This window comes from Lissotriton vulgaris, chromosome 3_1, assembly GCF_964263255.1.
Source record: "Lissotriton vulgaris chromosome 3_1, aLisVul1.2, whole genome shotgun sequence".
Taxonomy (NCBI): Eukaryota; Metazoa; Chordata; class Amphibia; order Caudata; family Salamandridae; genus Lissotriton; species Lissotriton vulgaris.
In genome coordinates, this window is record NC_141689.1 from 862,858,238 (window position 1) to 862,876,822 (window position 18,585).

Genomic DNA, 18,585 nt, shown 5'->3' on the forward strand with positions numbered 1-18,585 from the left:
CCAGAAAAAATTGTAAAAAAGAGCTTGATAAGAACAAGGACAAAGACACGAGAGGAATGCCTCAAAAGAAAAAAACCAGAAGATGATATAGAAAAAGGCAAAATTAGTTTGATTATGGAATTCTCTCAAGAGAGTGAAAAAATAGGCAAAATCCTAAGAAGAAATTGGAAACTGTTACAGTTGGATAATACAGTGAAGGAAATTGTGGGAACTCATCCAACCATAACATATAGACGTGCTAGAAATTTGAAGGATCATTTGATTCATAGTCATTTCCAGAAGAAAAGACAAGATGATTGGCTCAAGACCAAAGGATTCGTGAAATGTCACGGCTGCAAAATGAGCCAAATAGCTAAGCAAACAAAAGAAATAACCTTGGCAAACAAAAAGAAATGGCAGATCAGACAGTGTATCACATGTAAAACCCCATTCACTGTCTATGTAGTAGAATGTCCGTGCCCAATGCAATATGTGGGAAGCACAACTGTGGAACTTAAAAATCAAATATTGCAACATATGCGAGCAACAATTCATAAGGACCGCTCTAATGCCATAGCGAAACATATGGAACAATTTCACCAGGGAGACTGGCAAAAAATGAAATTCTATGGCATACAAACAATCCCTAAGGGAGAGCGGGGAGGTGATCGAGAAAGAAAATTAAGGCAAGCAGAATCGAGATTCATTATCAACCTGAGGACCCTGCATCCGAATGGGTTAAATCAATCGGAGGAGTTATATGTGCACCTATAAAAATAGTGTAATAAAGGATTTCATAATGAATATTGAATATTGGAGATAAAAGACTTGGGATAAGTGAGTCTATTTGAAGGCAGAACAATAACACAGATGTATGCCTATTGGAAGGCATAGAGAGACATACACAAACATAAGGAAGAAACAATTGTTAAAAGGAACAAAATCTGATGATAGAATATTGTTTGGTGCACTATTATGTTTGACTTTTGTAAAAACAACCATGAAAACTACAAGGACCAGAATCCTTGGTAACATGTGACAGGAAATGACTAAAAACTAAAAAAAGAACCTTTATAAATTAACATGGGTGGGGCAAACCCGGTGATCGTGAGCAAGGTGGCGACACACCGAAACGCGTAGATCAAATGCGCTATTTGCCCTGTGTATTTCAAAAATAAAAGGAGATTGCTGTTAAAATTCCGACTGGTTGTGCGACCCGTTTTTTCCCTGGTGGGAAAAGTTGTGGAGATATTGAGCGGCGTTGGTTCAGCCGCAGGACAACGCACATGTATGAGCGCTGCACGAATCCCGAGTTGGAACCATTGTGGAGGTGATATATATATATATATATATCAAGGATAACTCCAGCCGAAACGCGTCATGGCGGACTGGTGCTGGGCTAAAATTTAAATAAAAACTTGCACCTTCTTGGGTCTCTATGGTTCCTGTTTGTTTGTGCGGCCATATACGCTGCGCTTGCCGGCTTTGGGAACTCAACATACCTTATATATATATATATATATATATATATATATATATATATATATATATATATATATATATCAAGTCAAGTCAAAAAAGCTTTATTTCGATAAAATTTATCATAAAAGCTTTACATTAAAAACAACACAAAAGGACAAATGTGCAAAAGGTTTGTGTCCAAAGTACTTTAGGAAAATGTGACTATTCGCTTAAAAAAGGCTTTTCATAAATTATTTAAAAAGGAATTAAACAGTTAATTTAAGCCTTTTGGCTCTGATAGACCAGGCCCATGATAAAAACTTGGCTAGAACGCAAGCATACAAAGTGCGACTATCAGACATTAGTATACGTAAGGCCTCCACTGACGTCTAATACCCAGCTGGCGGCACAAGTGTTTGAGCCATTTCTTCCTAGGCAGGGCATACTCTCCACACTCAAACATAAAGTGCGCCACTGTCTCAGGTCTATTTATACATACTGGACAAAATTCAGAAGTTTGCGCAGGTGATTTCCACCGTGATGAAAAAGCATGCAAGGGGAGAGTTCCAGCTCTAAATTTAAAATAAATGGCCCTATCAAAAGGTTTTTCAATAATGTCCAAGTACAGTTCCCGTTTCGGTAGGTCATTAAATTTCAAAAAGTCCTCGATGAGTCTACCCAGGGATTCGTTAGAGTTCCTTTGAGACGCAATCCAATTCCAGTAAAGAGTCTTGAGGGTTGCTTTTGGAGGAGAAGATCTATCCTCCCAGGCTTCCTTTAGGCCCAAATAAATAACAAAGTCTTCATGTCTCTCAACCATTTGATTTTGTGCCACCCTGGTAGAGACATAATTTCTGAGAGGCCTTGCGCATATTTACCAAGTTCCTGAACTCTCCACAGACGTGCCCATAGCAAGAGTGGGCGTAGTTTTGCTAGGTCGTCAATGGAACGAGAGCCTAAATCCAGCATTAGTGGAACCATGGGAGTGCCTTGCGGGAGTGACATAATCGCCCTGCAAAATTTCCTCTCTGACTTCGGCAGTTCGTTGGTGATAGAAGAACCCCATAGCTCCGCCACGTAGAGAGCAGAGCTCACCCCTTTGGCTGTGTAGATTTCAAGGACAGCAGCTATGGGTCTAGTTACACAAGATCGTTGTTCTTTCAGTAGGGCTCCTGTGATTCTCTTGTGGTTAAGCAACATCCTATCAAGGTGTGGGCCCCAATGCATTTTGTGAGATAGACGAATGCCCAGGTAGTCGAATACTTCTACCCTCCCCAAAGGTTCTGCATTCAGGCTAGGTGGGTGTACTGTTTTTGATGGTGGGTTCAACACAAGGTATTTTGTCTTATCAGTGTTGATTACCAGGCCTCGCTTAGAACAGAAGGATTGGAAGTTGTTCAGTAATCTTTGGAGTCCTATTGGAGTTTTAGATATCAAAAGCGTATCATCCGCAAAGAGGAGGGTGGGTATACGCTCTCCAGCCAGGGATGGTTCGTCTGAAGGATGTTTCCGAAGGTGCTCAACCACCCCATTGATGTAAAGGGAAAAGAGGGTGGGAGCTAGAACGCATCCCTGGCGGACCCCTCTCTCAACCGGGATACTGCTGTTTTTTTCGCCCTCTGGTCCCCACCTTATCTGAGCAAAACTGTTTTCATGCAGCCTGACAAGTAATGAGAGAATATTGGGTGGCATCCCCATGTCATCAAGAACTCTCCAGAGAATTTACCTCGGTACTAGGTCAAAGGCAGTCTTTAGATCGATAAACGCGAGGTAAAGACTGCCTTTGCCTATAACCACAACCTTCCAATACACCATCATCAACCTAAAAGCTTGCTCAATTGTACCTGTTCCCACTCTAAATCCTGCCTGGTAGTCCGAAAGGATTTTGTTTTCGTCTATCCAGTCTAAAATTCTAATCAATAGTACCTTACCAACTACTTTTTGACTAATGTCCAGTAGACTGATAGGTCTATAGTTAGACGGATCTACCCTGGCACCTTTTTAATAGATGGGAACAACCTCCGCCCCCCTCCAGAATGAAGGAATCGGAGCTCCCCTGCAAATGGCGGTAAGTAAGCAGTGGATAAGTTTACCCCACCTCGGGATGTCTGATCTTAAAAGATCCCCAGGAATGCCATCCGGACCAGCAGCTTTTTGGGGAATGATGGTACTTATGGCATACTCCACTTCCTTTAGTGTGAAATCAAGTCTTTCAAAGTGGGGCTCCACATCCAATTGGCTCATGATTAGGGCCTTTTCCTTCCCTTCAGCAGCATTAGGGGCATAAGTGTCGGAGGGGTTAACTTGACGAGTATATAGTTTTGAAAAGTGATTAACCCATGTCTGACTTGGAATGTTACATGTTATAAGATCACTCTTTGGTCTATTTCTGGCTCTGATTGTATCCCAGAAACATTTTGGGTCTTTTTTGGAGCTGGCCTCTTTAAGTGCGCGCCAATACTCTTCTTCCCATTCTCTTTTTGCAAGTGTCAGTGTTCTCTTATGATCTTTTCTGGCTAACTGGATCAGGGGTTGATATATACTTTTAACGGCCTCTATTAAAAGAGACTTTGCCCGTCTACATGATGACGTGTACCAGTCGTGCTTTCCCCTGGGTTTGTGGTGGGGCATGTTCCTCCCTGCGGAGCCCTTTACCAAGAATACTTCCCCTATGGATTTTACGACCGCCTCAAAAATGGGTGTAGCTTTTTCAGCTGACAAAACCAAGTTGGTAGTGTCTAATTCCATTTGTGAGGCCATCAGTAAATCGTTTATGGTGGAGAGTTTAAGCACATCAGCAGAGATTTTGCTCCACTTTAGGCGTCTGCCGCAGGAGGAAACCGTTGTAGTATGTGCACATTTGGATGGGGCCACAATTGTTTTGCTTGACTAGGGATTGAATAAAGATAGGGATAGCGAGTTATGGTAGCTTTCAACAGTAGGTGTAACTACCATATCTTGCAACAATCCCCAAAGTTTTAAATCCAACAGAATGTAATCAATCCTTGAGGTATGATTAACTCGATTGAATGTAGGAGCACCCAGGCGATCTGACAAAGTGCGGCCGTTAGTAGCTCTTAGGCCGAACTCTAAAGTCATCGCATTTAACTGGATAGCATTTGAGACCATCTTTTTATCGGAGGGATGGTTAGTGGTGGGATACCCCATCTGCTGTCATCCTCGTCTAGGTCTGGAATATCAACCATAGGGAGTGGCTCGTAGGTACAGTTAAAATCGCCCGCTACTAGGGTGTGGTCACCTTCAGCATGGTCTCTAAGTTTTGCTTCAAGGTTAGTTATTACCAGCCCCATTTTTGGTACCTCTAGCATAAACATTATACAGGACAAGGGTTAAACCCCTACTGGGGTTTCTCAGTATGATTCCAAGTATGTCTGGGCTATTAACGTGCTTAGAAGATATGCAGCAGTTGAGGGAAATGCTTACCCAGATAAGGAGACCCCCTGAGGGTCGTCCCCTCCCCTGTATTGCTTTCTCAGCGGGTATAAAATGAGTTACAAAGCCTACCCTATGGAGCGGTTCAACGCTCCAAGTCTCCTGGAACAAGCAGATTTTGTGCGCATCAACCAGGTTGTTCCATTCTGGCAGACCCAGTTTCCTATGGATCCCCGCAAGGTTCCAGCTAAGGATTTTTATAGAGTCCTTATCAAAATTGCAATTATTTTTAGTGTTAGTATTAATTTGTGATCCCAGTACATTGCTAGTATGATTGGGAGAAATTGGCTGGATGTTACTGGGAACTATGATGGTTATAGGATTAGAGCACTTGGATTGCGAACTAACTATCGCAGATATCTCCTCCCCCCTTTTCGGGTCCAAGGATAGGGTGCTAATTGCTTCAGGAGTGAGTCAATCTACATCTTCAAGGGCACAAAACCTATTCCAGTGTGCGAACTGGGATAAAAAGGGGTCAGCTACAGGAGGGCCCTGCCAGGCTAGCTGCCATTGATGGAAACTATGGTGCGGAATATATATATATATTCCATCATAACAGGTTGCCCCAAGAGGAAACGCCACACGCGGTGAAGTTAAACAGCCTTTAATGGAGGACGGCAGTGCAGCAGTGTTGACATAACTTCAAGTAAATAAAATGCCAAACGCGTTTAAAGCACAGGCTGTTTAACTTCACTGCGTGTGGCGTTTCCTCTTGGGGCAACATGTTATAATGGAATTTTAGCGGCCTGCTTGGTCGCGGAGACGTCCTGCTGTTATCATGCAGATCACTGTGCATGTACATCTTGCTCATGCTGTCGGGTGGATCCATTCAGCTCTGCGTGACGTTGGCGGAGTCAGTTATGACGTCGCAGTCACCTATATAGCTGCCACCCAGGTACGAGGATGTCAGTATAGTAAGCTTGGGTCAAACGTAGGGCCCTGAAAAAAGAGAGACCCTAGCCCTAACAAATATGTCAGCAGAGTGGGGAGTCTTTGGTGGGTCTGTAAGGAATCTGCAGCCTCCATTGTCCAGAATCATCCTGGTTTTCTCTACTACCTACAGAAGAGCAGTCTCAGTGCCCTGTTGTGACCTAAAACCTGTTTGAGAGGTGTGGAGCAGATCATTATTTTCCAGAAAGGTCAAGAGGACAGATTTTACATGTTTCTCAGTGATTTTACTTATAAGCAACGATATAGGTCGATAATTCTACTCAATCTTCTGGATCAGGTTGGCTTCTTCAGCAGGACCTTGACCATTGCCCTCTTCCACAAGGGGGGCAACATTCCTGTGAGGAAGGAAGCATTAATCAGGTCAACTAAGACTGTAGAAATAGTCTCACTGATCTTAAAAAAGAGCAGTGGGAGGAGCTGGGTCAGAAGGTGAACCAGATTTAAGGTGAGTTAGGATTTCAACTAAAGAGTCCTGGTTCAGTGGGGGAAATTCCTTCAATGAGCCTTGTTCCTTTATTGGATCACTTTGATGTACCAGCTGCCTATCTCTTTCCATACGAAATAATTTATAGATAGTTTGTATCTTTGCTGAGAAGAATTCTGCTAGCTGATCACACCGAGATTGCAGATTATCTGTGATCAGTGAAGGAGCCGGAGGGGTCAGAAGTGATTTAGCAATCGAAAAAATTTCATGTGGAGAATTCATTGCTGATGCTATTTTCTCCTGATAATAACAACTTTGTGCAGATTTAATTTCTGATTTGTAATGTTTAACAGCTTCTCTGTATTTAACTTTATTATTGGGTGAGAAGTCTTTTCTCCACTTTCTTTCCAGTACTTTACACTCTTGCTTAAGCTTCCGGAGTCCAGAGGAGTACCAAGGATTTTTCTTGGTACCAGTTTTTATCTGTACCTCTTTTTTAAGGAGAATAATGTTTAATGAGGACTCTAGCCAGCTATTAAAGGAGTCGTTGGCGATTATGGGATTAGAATGGGGTGTGGGTCTTGTGATTTCAAATTTATTCTCCAACACCTTCCATGGAAGAGTGGACCAAGTTCGAATAAGTTTCTTGTTTCTTTTAGCCACAAAACTTATTTCCTGCCTAACCCACGTAAATGGCAGCCGGAAATGATCGGACCAAGGTAGGGTCATAGGTTGAGAAGCAGTCATATATTGGGTGTTGGGTGTTGGAGAAAATAGGTTCTAATAAGTGTCCTTTATTACGTGTTGTCCCTGGAACTTTTTGGCAAAACTGAGAGGCCGCTTACCCCTACACAAGATCCACAATTTGGGGGAGTTGGACTTTATCGAACTGTATATTAAAATCTCCCAATACCATAAAATTAGATAGGGAACTAGCCAAATTAGCTACATTTTCCATCAAGGCCTGACAAAATGGGCCAATAGGGCCTGGGGGGACGATATAATAAAATACCAGAGAAGGTAGCGACCGGAGAAACCCAAATCGAAAACATAATACTTTCACAATTGGGAATGGGATTGTTCGAGATACAGCATTTCAGTTCCTCCTTGTAGATAATGGCAATACCCCCTCCCCGGCCAACATCTCGGTCTTGCCTCTGAATCATGTAATGGGGTGGAAGAGTTTGTATAATGGCATAGTCCATATCTTTATCTAACTACGTTTCCATAAGAAACAGAATATCGGGGTTTTCCTCTTCCAATAAAATGTAGATCTCCATAGCATGTTTGGGAAGTGAGCGACAATTAAGTAGGAGCATTTTGAGTTCCCTTTCCTCCCCTGAAAGCTCAGGCCTACATAAAGGGGGGTGGCTTCCAAACTCACAGTTATAAAATTGTAAAGGGTAGTACTCACAACTAATAGAATGTTTGCACTTACTATTGGGCTCTTCTTTCAAACATATGAGTTGCTCCTGTGAATAAGCGAGCCTTAATTTATTTAAACCAACAGGGTTCCTGGCCCCTGGTCCCGGCTGGGCGTGGACGGGCTTGCCTTAGGCATGCCAGCGGCGCGCCTGCTGCGCGGTCCCGTCATCGGCTCCTAATGAGGCCAGATGAATGTGATCACGTGGGGAGGCTCTAGCGCGATCAAGCAGCAACTAGAGTGGTATCCTCCTCAAAAGTCACCAGCCCTGGGAGCATTCAACACAGCTCCAAGTCTAAAGTAAGTGCAGTATCTGGGGATGTATCCAGTCCACTGGCTTCTCCAAGTTCCTCATAAAAGTCCATCTGCTCTGCAGACACATCCTGGCATTTTAAAGGGTCCACAGACCCCTCCCAGTCTTCTCACGTGCCTGAAACGTCATAGAAATGTTCAGGGGACAACATAGACCTCCTGGGTTCTATCGGAATCGGCTTCGAACAACGCTGATCCGACTCTGTGTTGTCGGGGATGAGCATGGGGCAAAAACAGCCGGTGGGCACCAGCAGCTCCAAAGGCACAGACTATGGGTCCTATGCCGGGAAAGGTTGTGTTGGCACAACTGGCATAGTCCTGTATCTGTAATTGTATACCAAAGGCCCCACCGGTACCGTGGTCATAGCCGACAACGTCAAATCCGTTGGGCCCCTTCCGACCCCGCAGGGCCTGAAGGCTCACCAGAAGGGTCACCCCGCTAAAATACTCGGCAGATGGCCAAGTATAACTTTCATTTGAGCAGAGGTCGCTCCGGCTCCTCGAAAGGGAAGGAGGCGCGAAGTCGACCCTGGATCCGACTCCGCAGAACCATGCCTAGAGCATTGGTGCTCCTCACCCCCTTCGTCGACAGATGACAGTCAAGGTGAAGAAGAAGTCCACTTGGACTTTCTTCTTCTTCTTGTGCCTCGCCTCTTCGCCGAGTGTCCCGAAGACATTGAGTGAGAGTATGATGACTTAGTACTCTGAGAGTGTGGTCCCGCGACCTCCTCTTCTTCAATCGAGATTGGGATCTCAGTGGAGTCTCCCTGGATGGTGTCAACTGCTGGGCCACAAGGATTTTCAAAATCCGCTCCCACAAGGCCTTTGGAGAAATGGCCCGACAGTCGGAGCACGACTTCGAGTCATGGGGCGCTCGAGACACCAAAGGCACATGATGTGGGGATCTGTAACCGACATGGTGCAGTGACAAGCGCCACATGGCTTAAATCCTGTCTTCCTTGAAGACATCACTCGACACACAATGGTTAAAATTCCGAAGTTGACAAAAAGTCCTGTCAAGAAGCGACAGAAGGGGTAGCTCTTCCTAGATCAGCGCATAATTGGTGCAGAAAGAAAACAACTGACATCCGCGCGCCTGGGTGACGCCTATATAGTTGACCGCAACGTTATTACCGACACCAATATCACACAGAGACGAAAGAAGCCACCAACGGTGCGCTCAAGGGGTACTACTCATGCAAACATTTCCGGATCCAGTCTGACACTTGAGAAATTCTAAGGTAAGGAATCTGCAACAAGAAGTCTTTGTAAGGTACTTAAAAAGTGTCTGTTTGATAATGGATGCTCGATAAAGAACACATACCCCTATTTAACTGGACACAGATGAGGTCACTAGGGTTTATTATTGGGTCCATGCAGCATTTTATTAAATCTGTTGAGAATTTTGATTATTTATTGATGCCTAAACAATAAATATATCATGCTCATGATATTAGCATCTCATCCATCAGTATACTTGAACAGGTTTTTGTCAGATCTAATTCCAGGTCTTTAAGGGGTGTATTTCTTCATGTAAGCATGTAAAACTACACTTCTGTGAAGTGTATAAAGGCTTTGTATTCTATGCATGAATATGGAATATTAGGTATTGTACAATTAATAAAACATGATTATGAGAAATTAATAGAATATGGCAGGCTATTTATCAGCCTAAATTCAGAGGATAACAAGGGAAAGGCCTGACGACAATGACACCTGATGAAATTTTATGAAAAGGTATATATTTGCTGATACGCTGGTTTTGAAAATGTATAGTAAAAATATTTAAATTTGATCTATTTGCATGGTTATTGATGTTTTGAGCGAATTATATGACATATGAAGCACATGGTAGAAAAACTTCCCAAAAGGTGTTGTGCCTGAGAAATGGAGATATGTCAGCAGACATAAAAACACTTGAGGGTAACTTGGGAACCACAACTCATAATTCCCAGTTTTGTGCACTGTTACAAGTGATGAAAAATTAAAGCAAACATCGGATTATCAGTGTTTTGTGGCACTATGGCACTAGGGCTGGGTCTGAACTGGGGTGGCGAATTAAGCTAAAGAACGATGATGGATTTAACCGAGACCTGTGACTGGGGGTGAGTGTCTGAAAAGTTCCAGTGCTCCATCCATCGTCTCCTTGTGTTTGCTTTGTTCCCGCTTAGTTGGCAGGGTATGCCCAGGAGTGGGTCCCTTGCTCACTTTGCCACTGGATTCAAACTAGCCTAGCTGATAAGGGGTGTTACCCAGCAACCTGTCCCAGGATGCTTGTTTCTGGTCCAGGGAGGACCAAGATTGGCAGTTCGGGCTGAACTGTTCCCATAAGGAACAGGGTCAAGACTGATTTGCACATGGCTGGATCTGAACTGTGGTGGCATAGTGAGCTAAAGAATGATGATGGATTTAACCAAGACCTGTGCCTGGGGGGTGAGTGTCTGAAACGTTTCAACGCTGCATCCACCATCTCCTTGTGTTTGCTTTGTTCGCCCTAAGTTGGCAGGATTTGCCCAGGCGAGGGTCCCTTGCATACTTTGCCACTGGATTTAAACTAGTCAAGCTGATAAGGGTTGTTACCCTGGAACCGGTCTCAGGATTCTTGTTTCTGGTCCAGGGAAGACCTGGCTTGGCAGTTCGGGCTGCACTGTTCCTATAAGGAACAGGGTCAAGACTGATTTGCACATGGCTGGGTCTGAACTGGGGTTGCGAAATGAGCTAAATAACGGTGATGGATCTAACCCAGATCTGTGACTGGCGGTGTGTGTCTGAAAAGTTTCAGAGCTCCGTCCATCATCTCCATGTATTTGCTTGGTTCGCCCTAAGTAGGCAGGGAATGCCCAGACGTGGGTCCGTTGCTCACTTTGCCACTGGATTCAAACTACCCTAGCTGATAAGCGGTGTTACCCCGCAACCTGTCCCAGGATGCTTGTTTCTGGTTCAGGGAGGATCAAGCTTGGCAGTTCGAGCTGGACTGTTCCTATAAGGAACAGGGTCAAGACTGATTTGCACATGGCTGGGTCTGAACTGGTGTGGCAAACTGAGCTAAAGAATGATATTGGATTTACCCAAGACCTGTGACTGGTGGGTGGGGTGAGTGTCTGAAACGTTTCATTCTCCGTCCATCATCTTCTTGTGTTTGCTTTGTTCACCCTAAGTATGCAGGGTATGCCCAGACGTGGGCCCCTTGCTCATTTTGCAACTGGATTCAAACTTCCCTGGCTGATGTGAGGTGGTACACCGAAACCGGTCCCAGGATGCTTGTTTCCGGTCCAGGGAAGACCTGGCTTGGGAGTTCGGGCTGGACTGTTCCCATAAGGAACAGGGTCAAGACTGATTTGCATATGGCTGGGTCTGAACTGGGTTTGCAAAGTAAGCTAAATAACGGTGATGGATCTAACCCAGACCTGTGTCTGGCGGTCAGTGTCTGAACAGATTCAGCGCTCCGTCCATCATCTCCTTGTGTTTGCTTTGTTCGTCCTAAGTTGGCAGGGTATGCCCAGACGTGGGTCAGTTGCTCACTTTGCCACTGGATTCAAACTAGCCTAGCTGATAAGGAGTGTTACCCCGAAACTTGTCCCAGGATGAATGTTTCTGGTCCAGGGAGGACCAAGCTTGGCAGCTCGGGCTGGACTGTTCCTATAAGGAACAGGGTCAAGACTGATTTGCATATGGCTGGGTCTGAACTGGGGTGGCGAAGTGAACTAAAGACCGATGATGGATTTAACCCAGACCTATGACTGAGGTGAGTGTCTGAAAAGTTTCAGCGCTCCGTCCATCATCTACTTGTGTTTACCATGGAATGAGAAGACATGAAACCTTAACTCCCAGGGCCAGCAATCCATAGGAGCCTGCACTGAAGCTACGACATCTTGAGAAGAGCATTCCTGCATTTGGTAGAATTGAAGATCAACCGGTTAAGGATCAGGTCTAGAAAAGCTCCAAAAGGTCTTGTGTGGTATGCACATTCAACCTGAAGCCGATACAGCACTAAAGGAGTTTTCGTTAGTTGACTGCACCAAAGGTAGAGTAACATTCTTAGGTTTCTCGACTTGTGTCTGTCTGAAACACTGCAAGCTCATGTTAGAACACTGGACCAAAGCCTCTTGCTTTTTACTGTGAAAAACATTTTGGTTACAAAAGATTCATCATTCTATGTGTTAAATTTCCAAATGCACTCACTGCAGCCTCAAGAGGGGAGCTCTGGGTTCTGTCAAAAGGTGGTTCAATGACCAATGGATGAAAGTCGGGCCTGAGTGAAATCATACTTGTAGCAGGCAGCATTCCTGGTTCAAGGTGGTGAGGGAAGCACTTGATGTAAAATGTATGGTATCTCTGGGTCAGTCATGTGGGAACCACCTTTAACTAGGTAAATCATTCACCAACTAAGACTGACTGGAAAAGGGCACAAGGGCCCTGTAAATAAAGACATTTACTCACATTTTACTTTATTACTGCCACAAAACCTTCCGACGACTCTGAGCCCAACATACACTGGACTGCCAGAGTCAGCAATTAATTAGCGAGTAGCAACCTATAAATGTTTAGAGGTCGGTTTAAAAATTAATTGCAAACAGAAACAGCATTTATTTATTTTATTTATTTGCGGGTTTATATCGCGCTTGAATCGACTTCTGAAGGAGTATCTCTGCGCCTGCATGCATGGGTATGCCACAAACAATGCAAACATTACTTCTGGTGGTCATAGATTAGAGTCAGGAGTGATTGTAAGGCTTATGAAAACGAGCTGGAAAGAGTACTGCATGGCATTTTTATAAAACGATTTATATTGCACATTTATAACTTTGCTGCGGCCGTAAAGTGCTATCCTAGCTGACGATCATGGTGGGGTGTGCATTTTTAGAGTGATTTTTGCCAGGGGCGGCTCTAGGCTCATGGCGGCCCTGGGCAGGGAGCGTAGGTAGGGGGACCCGGAAGAGGGGGTCCGGGCGGGGCAGAGCGCGGAGGCCAGTGAAGAGGGGGGGGTCAGGGTTTTTGGAAGTGGAACAGAGCTGGAGGCCGCCAAATCCCTGCCAGGGGCCGCCACACAAATATGTATCCATCCTCAGAGCATTACTATATATAGGATATATATTGGCGTGGTGGCCCCTGGGGTTTGGTGGCCCTGTGCAGGTGCACAGCTTGCACATGCCTAAGGCCCGTGCATGAAAACCGAGGGTCGCTCCAGGCGCAGTGCTAAGCTATTTCAGTCAGTGGCACAGGCAGAATCGTCAGGCTGATAGTTCGTGTTTGCTGGTACCCTAGACAGTATGCCTATTTGACAGAATACATGTTATTAGTATGATCATTGTGGGAAGAATTAACTGTTGTCTGTGTTGTGTGGCAGACGGAAGGGAGCTCCAATTGTGCCATTTCAGACCTGCCACTGCACTTAAGCATGTTTGTGACACTGAAAAGTATCAAAATGGAAAAGGTACATGTAAAACAAATTCTCCAATGAAAGTGTCCTTCTAAAATTCAGGAGTGTACTAGTTCATTGACACTACACTGGACCTCAGAAACACATTTGTATTTGTCTACAAAAAACATGGTTCTTTAAAATTAAGTTTCAATATCAGGAACTAATATGGAGGTACTAGAGGAAACAGCTGCCCTTCACTCAACTCACATGTAAGTTAACAGAGAAAAGTGCTTTACTTCCAGGAATGCCAGCAGGCATAAAGGTACAAGATCTGGGTGCAGACGTAGCCACACATGTATCTAGGATCCAAAACATATATAGGGCTATAACCCAAACCTAACTAATAGGCAGGGGAATCATGTACAGAGTCAAAGACAGGTTTTAAGTCAATAAGTGATAGGAGATGGTAGATGAATTGTGGGCTGTTACTATATATGTATATATTATACTTTATATCATTGCAGTACAAAAATAGCTTGAAGGCTGAAGTTACCATTAATAAAAACAAATTACCTACATTTTGCAGCCAGGAAAATGGGAGATCATTTACGCCACTAACCTGCTCAAGATTGCTTGCTGCAACATCCTCTCTCAACTGTGTAGCTGCTGTAATAAACCCAGCTTCCACTTGACCTTCTCTCTAAAAAATATAAATGAATAAATAACAGGTTAAATGACATAATAACAATTTGATCAAATCTTGTTGTAAGCTAAATTTTGAAACAACCATTGAAAAGGCACTGATGCTACACCAGTTTTATTGAGAGTAAAAGACTGAATAATTAACCCAATGAGTAACATTTTGTAATAGTTTGTAAAAAACTGCAGTACATGGAAGAACTCCTTACGAAGACATAAAACATCATTATATTTTATGTACCACAACAGGAACCATATCTGCAGATTTTTGCACACTTTGAATGACTTATGCATGCGCAAATCACATGCCTTTTCCTTTGAGTATCTCATGATTATGTGGAGCAAAACCAGAATGAGAGAATTTACATAGGAGATTCTGGGTTACCAGAGCACTTCATGTTAGCAGGACACCACGTTTTAGGTCTCACCTAGGCAGCACTCTTCCCTACGGAAGGATTGTTCCTTGTTCTGGGAGGCAGTGAAGGCCTCTTTTTTCTCAAATGGTGGGGGAGCTAGGATCGAGGGGGCAATAAGTGAGGACACCTGGGTTAATTTTTTCTCCTCTGTATATGGTTCTGGGGGCGCAGACATCGTGGAAGTAAATGAGCAAACAGTTCAAAATGACCAGGCTCACTTTGTCCCTATTGACATCCATTTTACACATGAGGAAGTCCAAATGGCCATAGGAGAGAGTAAAGGAGGCAGGGCCCCAGGGCCAGACGGGACCCCGATTGATCTGTATAAGTTCAAGAATGAGCTATGGGCCCCATTATTGACTCGAGTTCTAAATACTAGCTGCGAGAGGGGTTTTATTGAATCTTGGTCAGAGTCTATGATAATTCCAATTTTCAAAAAGGGCGTTAGGGAAAACCCGGCATGCTACAGACCCATTTCCCTGCTTAACTCCCTTAGAAAAGTAGCAGGTATAGTCATATAGAAGAGGTTACAACTATGGGCAGAAGAAAATAAGATCCTAAGCCTGGTTCAATATGGATTTAGGGAAGGGAGGGGCACTGTAGAACAGGTCCTTAATTTTAACATGCTACATGGAAAATATACCAAGGCCAAGCAAGGGAATTTATTTGCAGCATTCATTGACCTCACCGCGGCGTTCGATTGTGTGGATCACAACAGACTTTGGCAGACCCTAGTAGGATTAAATGTAGAACCATCACATATCATTCGTGAGACAACTATATGCGGGGGCCTCTGCAAAGGTGAGGTTTGGACTAAAAGGAGAATGTACTAAGCCATTCCATGTAAAAAAAGGCGTTAGACAAGGCTGCGTATTAGCCCCGTTCCTCTTCAGTGTATTCACTAATGAACTGGAGGAGCCACTAGTGGCCAGCTGAAAGACTCTCCGATAATTAATCACAGCAAGATCGTCTCACTTTTATATGCAGACGATGCAATCTTAATGGCTAGAACCCAGCTCGGCCTACAAAAGGCCCTTAACACCTAAATTGATTTTATGGAGAATAGGGGCTTGACACTTAACGTTAAAAAGACATATGTTATGTCTTGTGGTAAAGAGAAAACTAGGTTGTGCTATCTAGTAGCTGGGAAAGATAAAATTGAATCCACAAAAACATTCTACTATTTGGGGATCTTACTAGAGGAAACAGGATCTTGGGGACCCTCAATTAAGAATAGGACGTTATTATTAAAGAGGTAGACGGCGTCATTGATGATGTTTGGTAATAAGATGGGAAAGAGACCACTGGAAATTTTATTGAAAATTTATTATGCAAAATACACTAGTGTGGCTACATATGGAGCAGGGATCACAGTGACGTTCTATCAATTCAATTAACTGAGAATGCTTTTTTAAGATTTATTTTAGCTGTTCCCCAAAGTGCATCTGTTTTTAATTGTCATAGCGAACTGGGGATTCGCTACATTACGGATGTCATAAAAAAACAACTGATGCAATCATGGCATAAAGTCTGGACGTCACCTGATCTAGGTTTGAACCTGGACATAATTAAAGATTCGATGGGTTTGGACCAGGCGAGTAAGATCTTATGGTTAAAGTACATCTGGAATCTTTCTAATGATCTGGGTAGACCAGAATTGTTTAGTAACCCCGATTCCTTAATTAACATCTCGAGAAAAGATCTCAAGGCAGTGTGTTTGAATCATTTTGACCTATTACGATTTGGGCTAGAGACAAGTAAAAACTCAGTGACGAAGCATCAACTTATTTTGACCTCAGTCACTATTCAGCCCTTTCTTGTTTTGTATTTGAGGCGGTATGACAGGTATATTCTGACTAGGTTCAGATTTCATTCTTTTTTCAGCCTGGTTACATTCCCAAACACCAACGATTGGTCTAGAATACTCACTAAATGCCCCTGAGATAATTTATCAGATCAATCATTACTGCACGTGATCTTTTTCTGTAAATTTTATTCAACTGAATGGGCTAGATGGATGAAACCTTTTCTGAAGCAGGGCTCATGGCGGCAATGCTTCCCGGCCCTTTTATTTTTACAGTCACTGAAAGATGCGTATTGTGTTGGAATCATGTTGTGTTTTTTTAAAAGTATATTGAGGAAAAGAAAGTGTACTAGCTGTTTTTAATCTGAATATGTTTTTACATTTCTGAATGAATTGTTGCTTTTATGGTTTTATGAAATTGAAATTGAATAAAGCATTTTCTATCTATCTAGCATGCACTGTCTTTCGAGACATGCTATATCTAGAATATGGGCTTTAAGCACCGCCCATTTTTTCAATTGGCTCCTTTTACTGTCCTTTCTAAATGCCTCCTTTTTATTGTTTAATATGCTTAGTAGACCCTCCTTTTCTACTTTTGTAAACGTCCATGAGGACTGCCGCTGTTGCGTGTTCTCTTACGCTTCATGTTAATTTAAGATACCTGGACAGCACTCTTTTCTTTCTGTTGGTCTGCCTCTGCTTGTGCGTGTTTCCTTTACTTCGAGCAGGCTGGAAGGTTCCCAGACGAATCATTTACTAGTTCTTCCGCTTCACGGCTGCTGCACGTTCTGCACACGCTTCCCACAATGTTATTTTTCTTTATTTAAACATTTACACGCTTCGTGTGATGTTACTTTTATTTTTTTAACACTATGGTAATGCTCTGTGCAGCACCAGATTTATTCGAGGTTCCAAGGCGGGTGCCTTTAAAATGGCTCTAGGAAGCCGCCTGTGCAACTGAACAGTGTTTGGTGGATAAGACTGACTTCAGCCACCCAGACTGTCCAATACCTCATGTTATTGAGAATACTGTGCAGTCCTTTAGTGAGGGACGCTGTGCATTGCTTCAGTGAGGGACACTGTGCAGTGCTTTAGTGAAGGGGTACTGTGAAGTGCTTGTGCCTTAGTGAGAGCCACTCAGTGCAGTGATTTAGTGAGGGACACCGTGCAGTGCTTTAAGGAGGGACAGTGACCAGAATTTTAGTGAGGGACACTGCGTGGTGCTTTAGGGAGGGGCGCTTTTTAAACTTTTAAAACATTTTGGGGCTGTTCAGCGGCTGCTGTGCATTCTGCACACATAGTGTGATGTTATTTTTCTTTATTTAAACTTTTACACACTTCGTGCGATGTTATTTTTACTTTTTTAAACACTTTGGAGAAGGTTACCACAGCGCCAGATTTATTCAGGTTTTATGGCGGGGGCTTTGAACATGGCTCTGAGCCGCCCGTGCAATTGAACAGTGTTTAGTGCATATAACTGACTTCAGGCACCCGGACTGTACTCTAGATTTGAATACGTCACTGCTCTAATGCCATCAGGGAAGTGACGCGAAACTTCTGAGGCCTAACCTTTTCCTTTCAACTGGACTCCTGAACTGAAGCTCCTACATATTAGTCAGAGTTCAAACCTTTACTAAACAGGTATGCAGCTTTTTATTTTTTATACTTATTCACATAAGCCTAAATGTGCATTAAAGCCACAAAGAAAATGTGAGGCATATGTCTGGATACATTTGGAGTCCTGGCTAAAGTTTGTAAATGACTTGGATGGACTCTCGGTTTAAAGCAGTACAAAAAAAACAATATCATTTACAACACCAATACCTGTAACTTTCACAAATGCAAATTCTTGCTCTTTTCTGGGATTTAATTTAACAAGTAGATGCATCTCTCCAGTGGTTTTAGTTCGCTTTAATTGAACCAACCATATTTACACCGCTAAAAATACAGGATATTCCTGGATAGGCAATAAGGTGTCCTGCCTGAGGCCTAGAATCTTTGCACCTAAATCTTGACATCGGAAGAAGTTGTGCCCCAGAATGGGGAATAACTGTTGACACCCAGAATTGATGCATAATTTTCTGCATGCTCTCCTGATTCAGTAAACATATCTACTGATATTTGCCACCTTCTAAATGCAGGTGGCAAATATCAGTCTGGGGGCTCATTGCAGGTCGGGGTGTTGGGCAGGGCATGATAGGTGGCAAATACCAGTCTGGGGGCTAGTGCAGGTTGTGGGTGTTGAGCGGGGGCGGTGAGGCATCTGGGAACAAGTGGGGGCTCTAGAGCCTTTCTAAGGGC

The 18,585-nt window shown here is 43.5% G+C and overlaps 1 protein-coding gene across 3 annotated transcripts in view; it reads right to left on the reverse strand.

Annotated features, from left to right (window-relative positions):
* ERCC6L2 (ERCC excision repair 6 like 2) overlaps positions 1–18,585 on the reverse strand; it is a 1,198,109-nt gene that overhangs the window by 422,274 nt on the left and 757,250 nt on the right. For all 3 annotated transcript variants that reach the window (XM_086961179.1, XM_086961178.1, XM_086961180.1), the window contains one exon: positions 13,985–14,065. In XM_086961179.1, the coding sequence (XP_086817305.1) occupies positions 13,985–14,065 (81 nt within the window). The remainder of the gene's footprint in view (positions 1–13,984; positions 14,066–18,585) is intronic.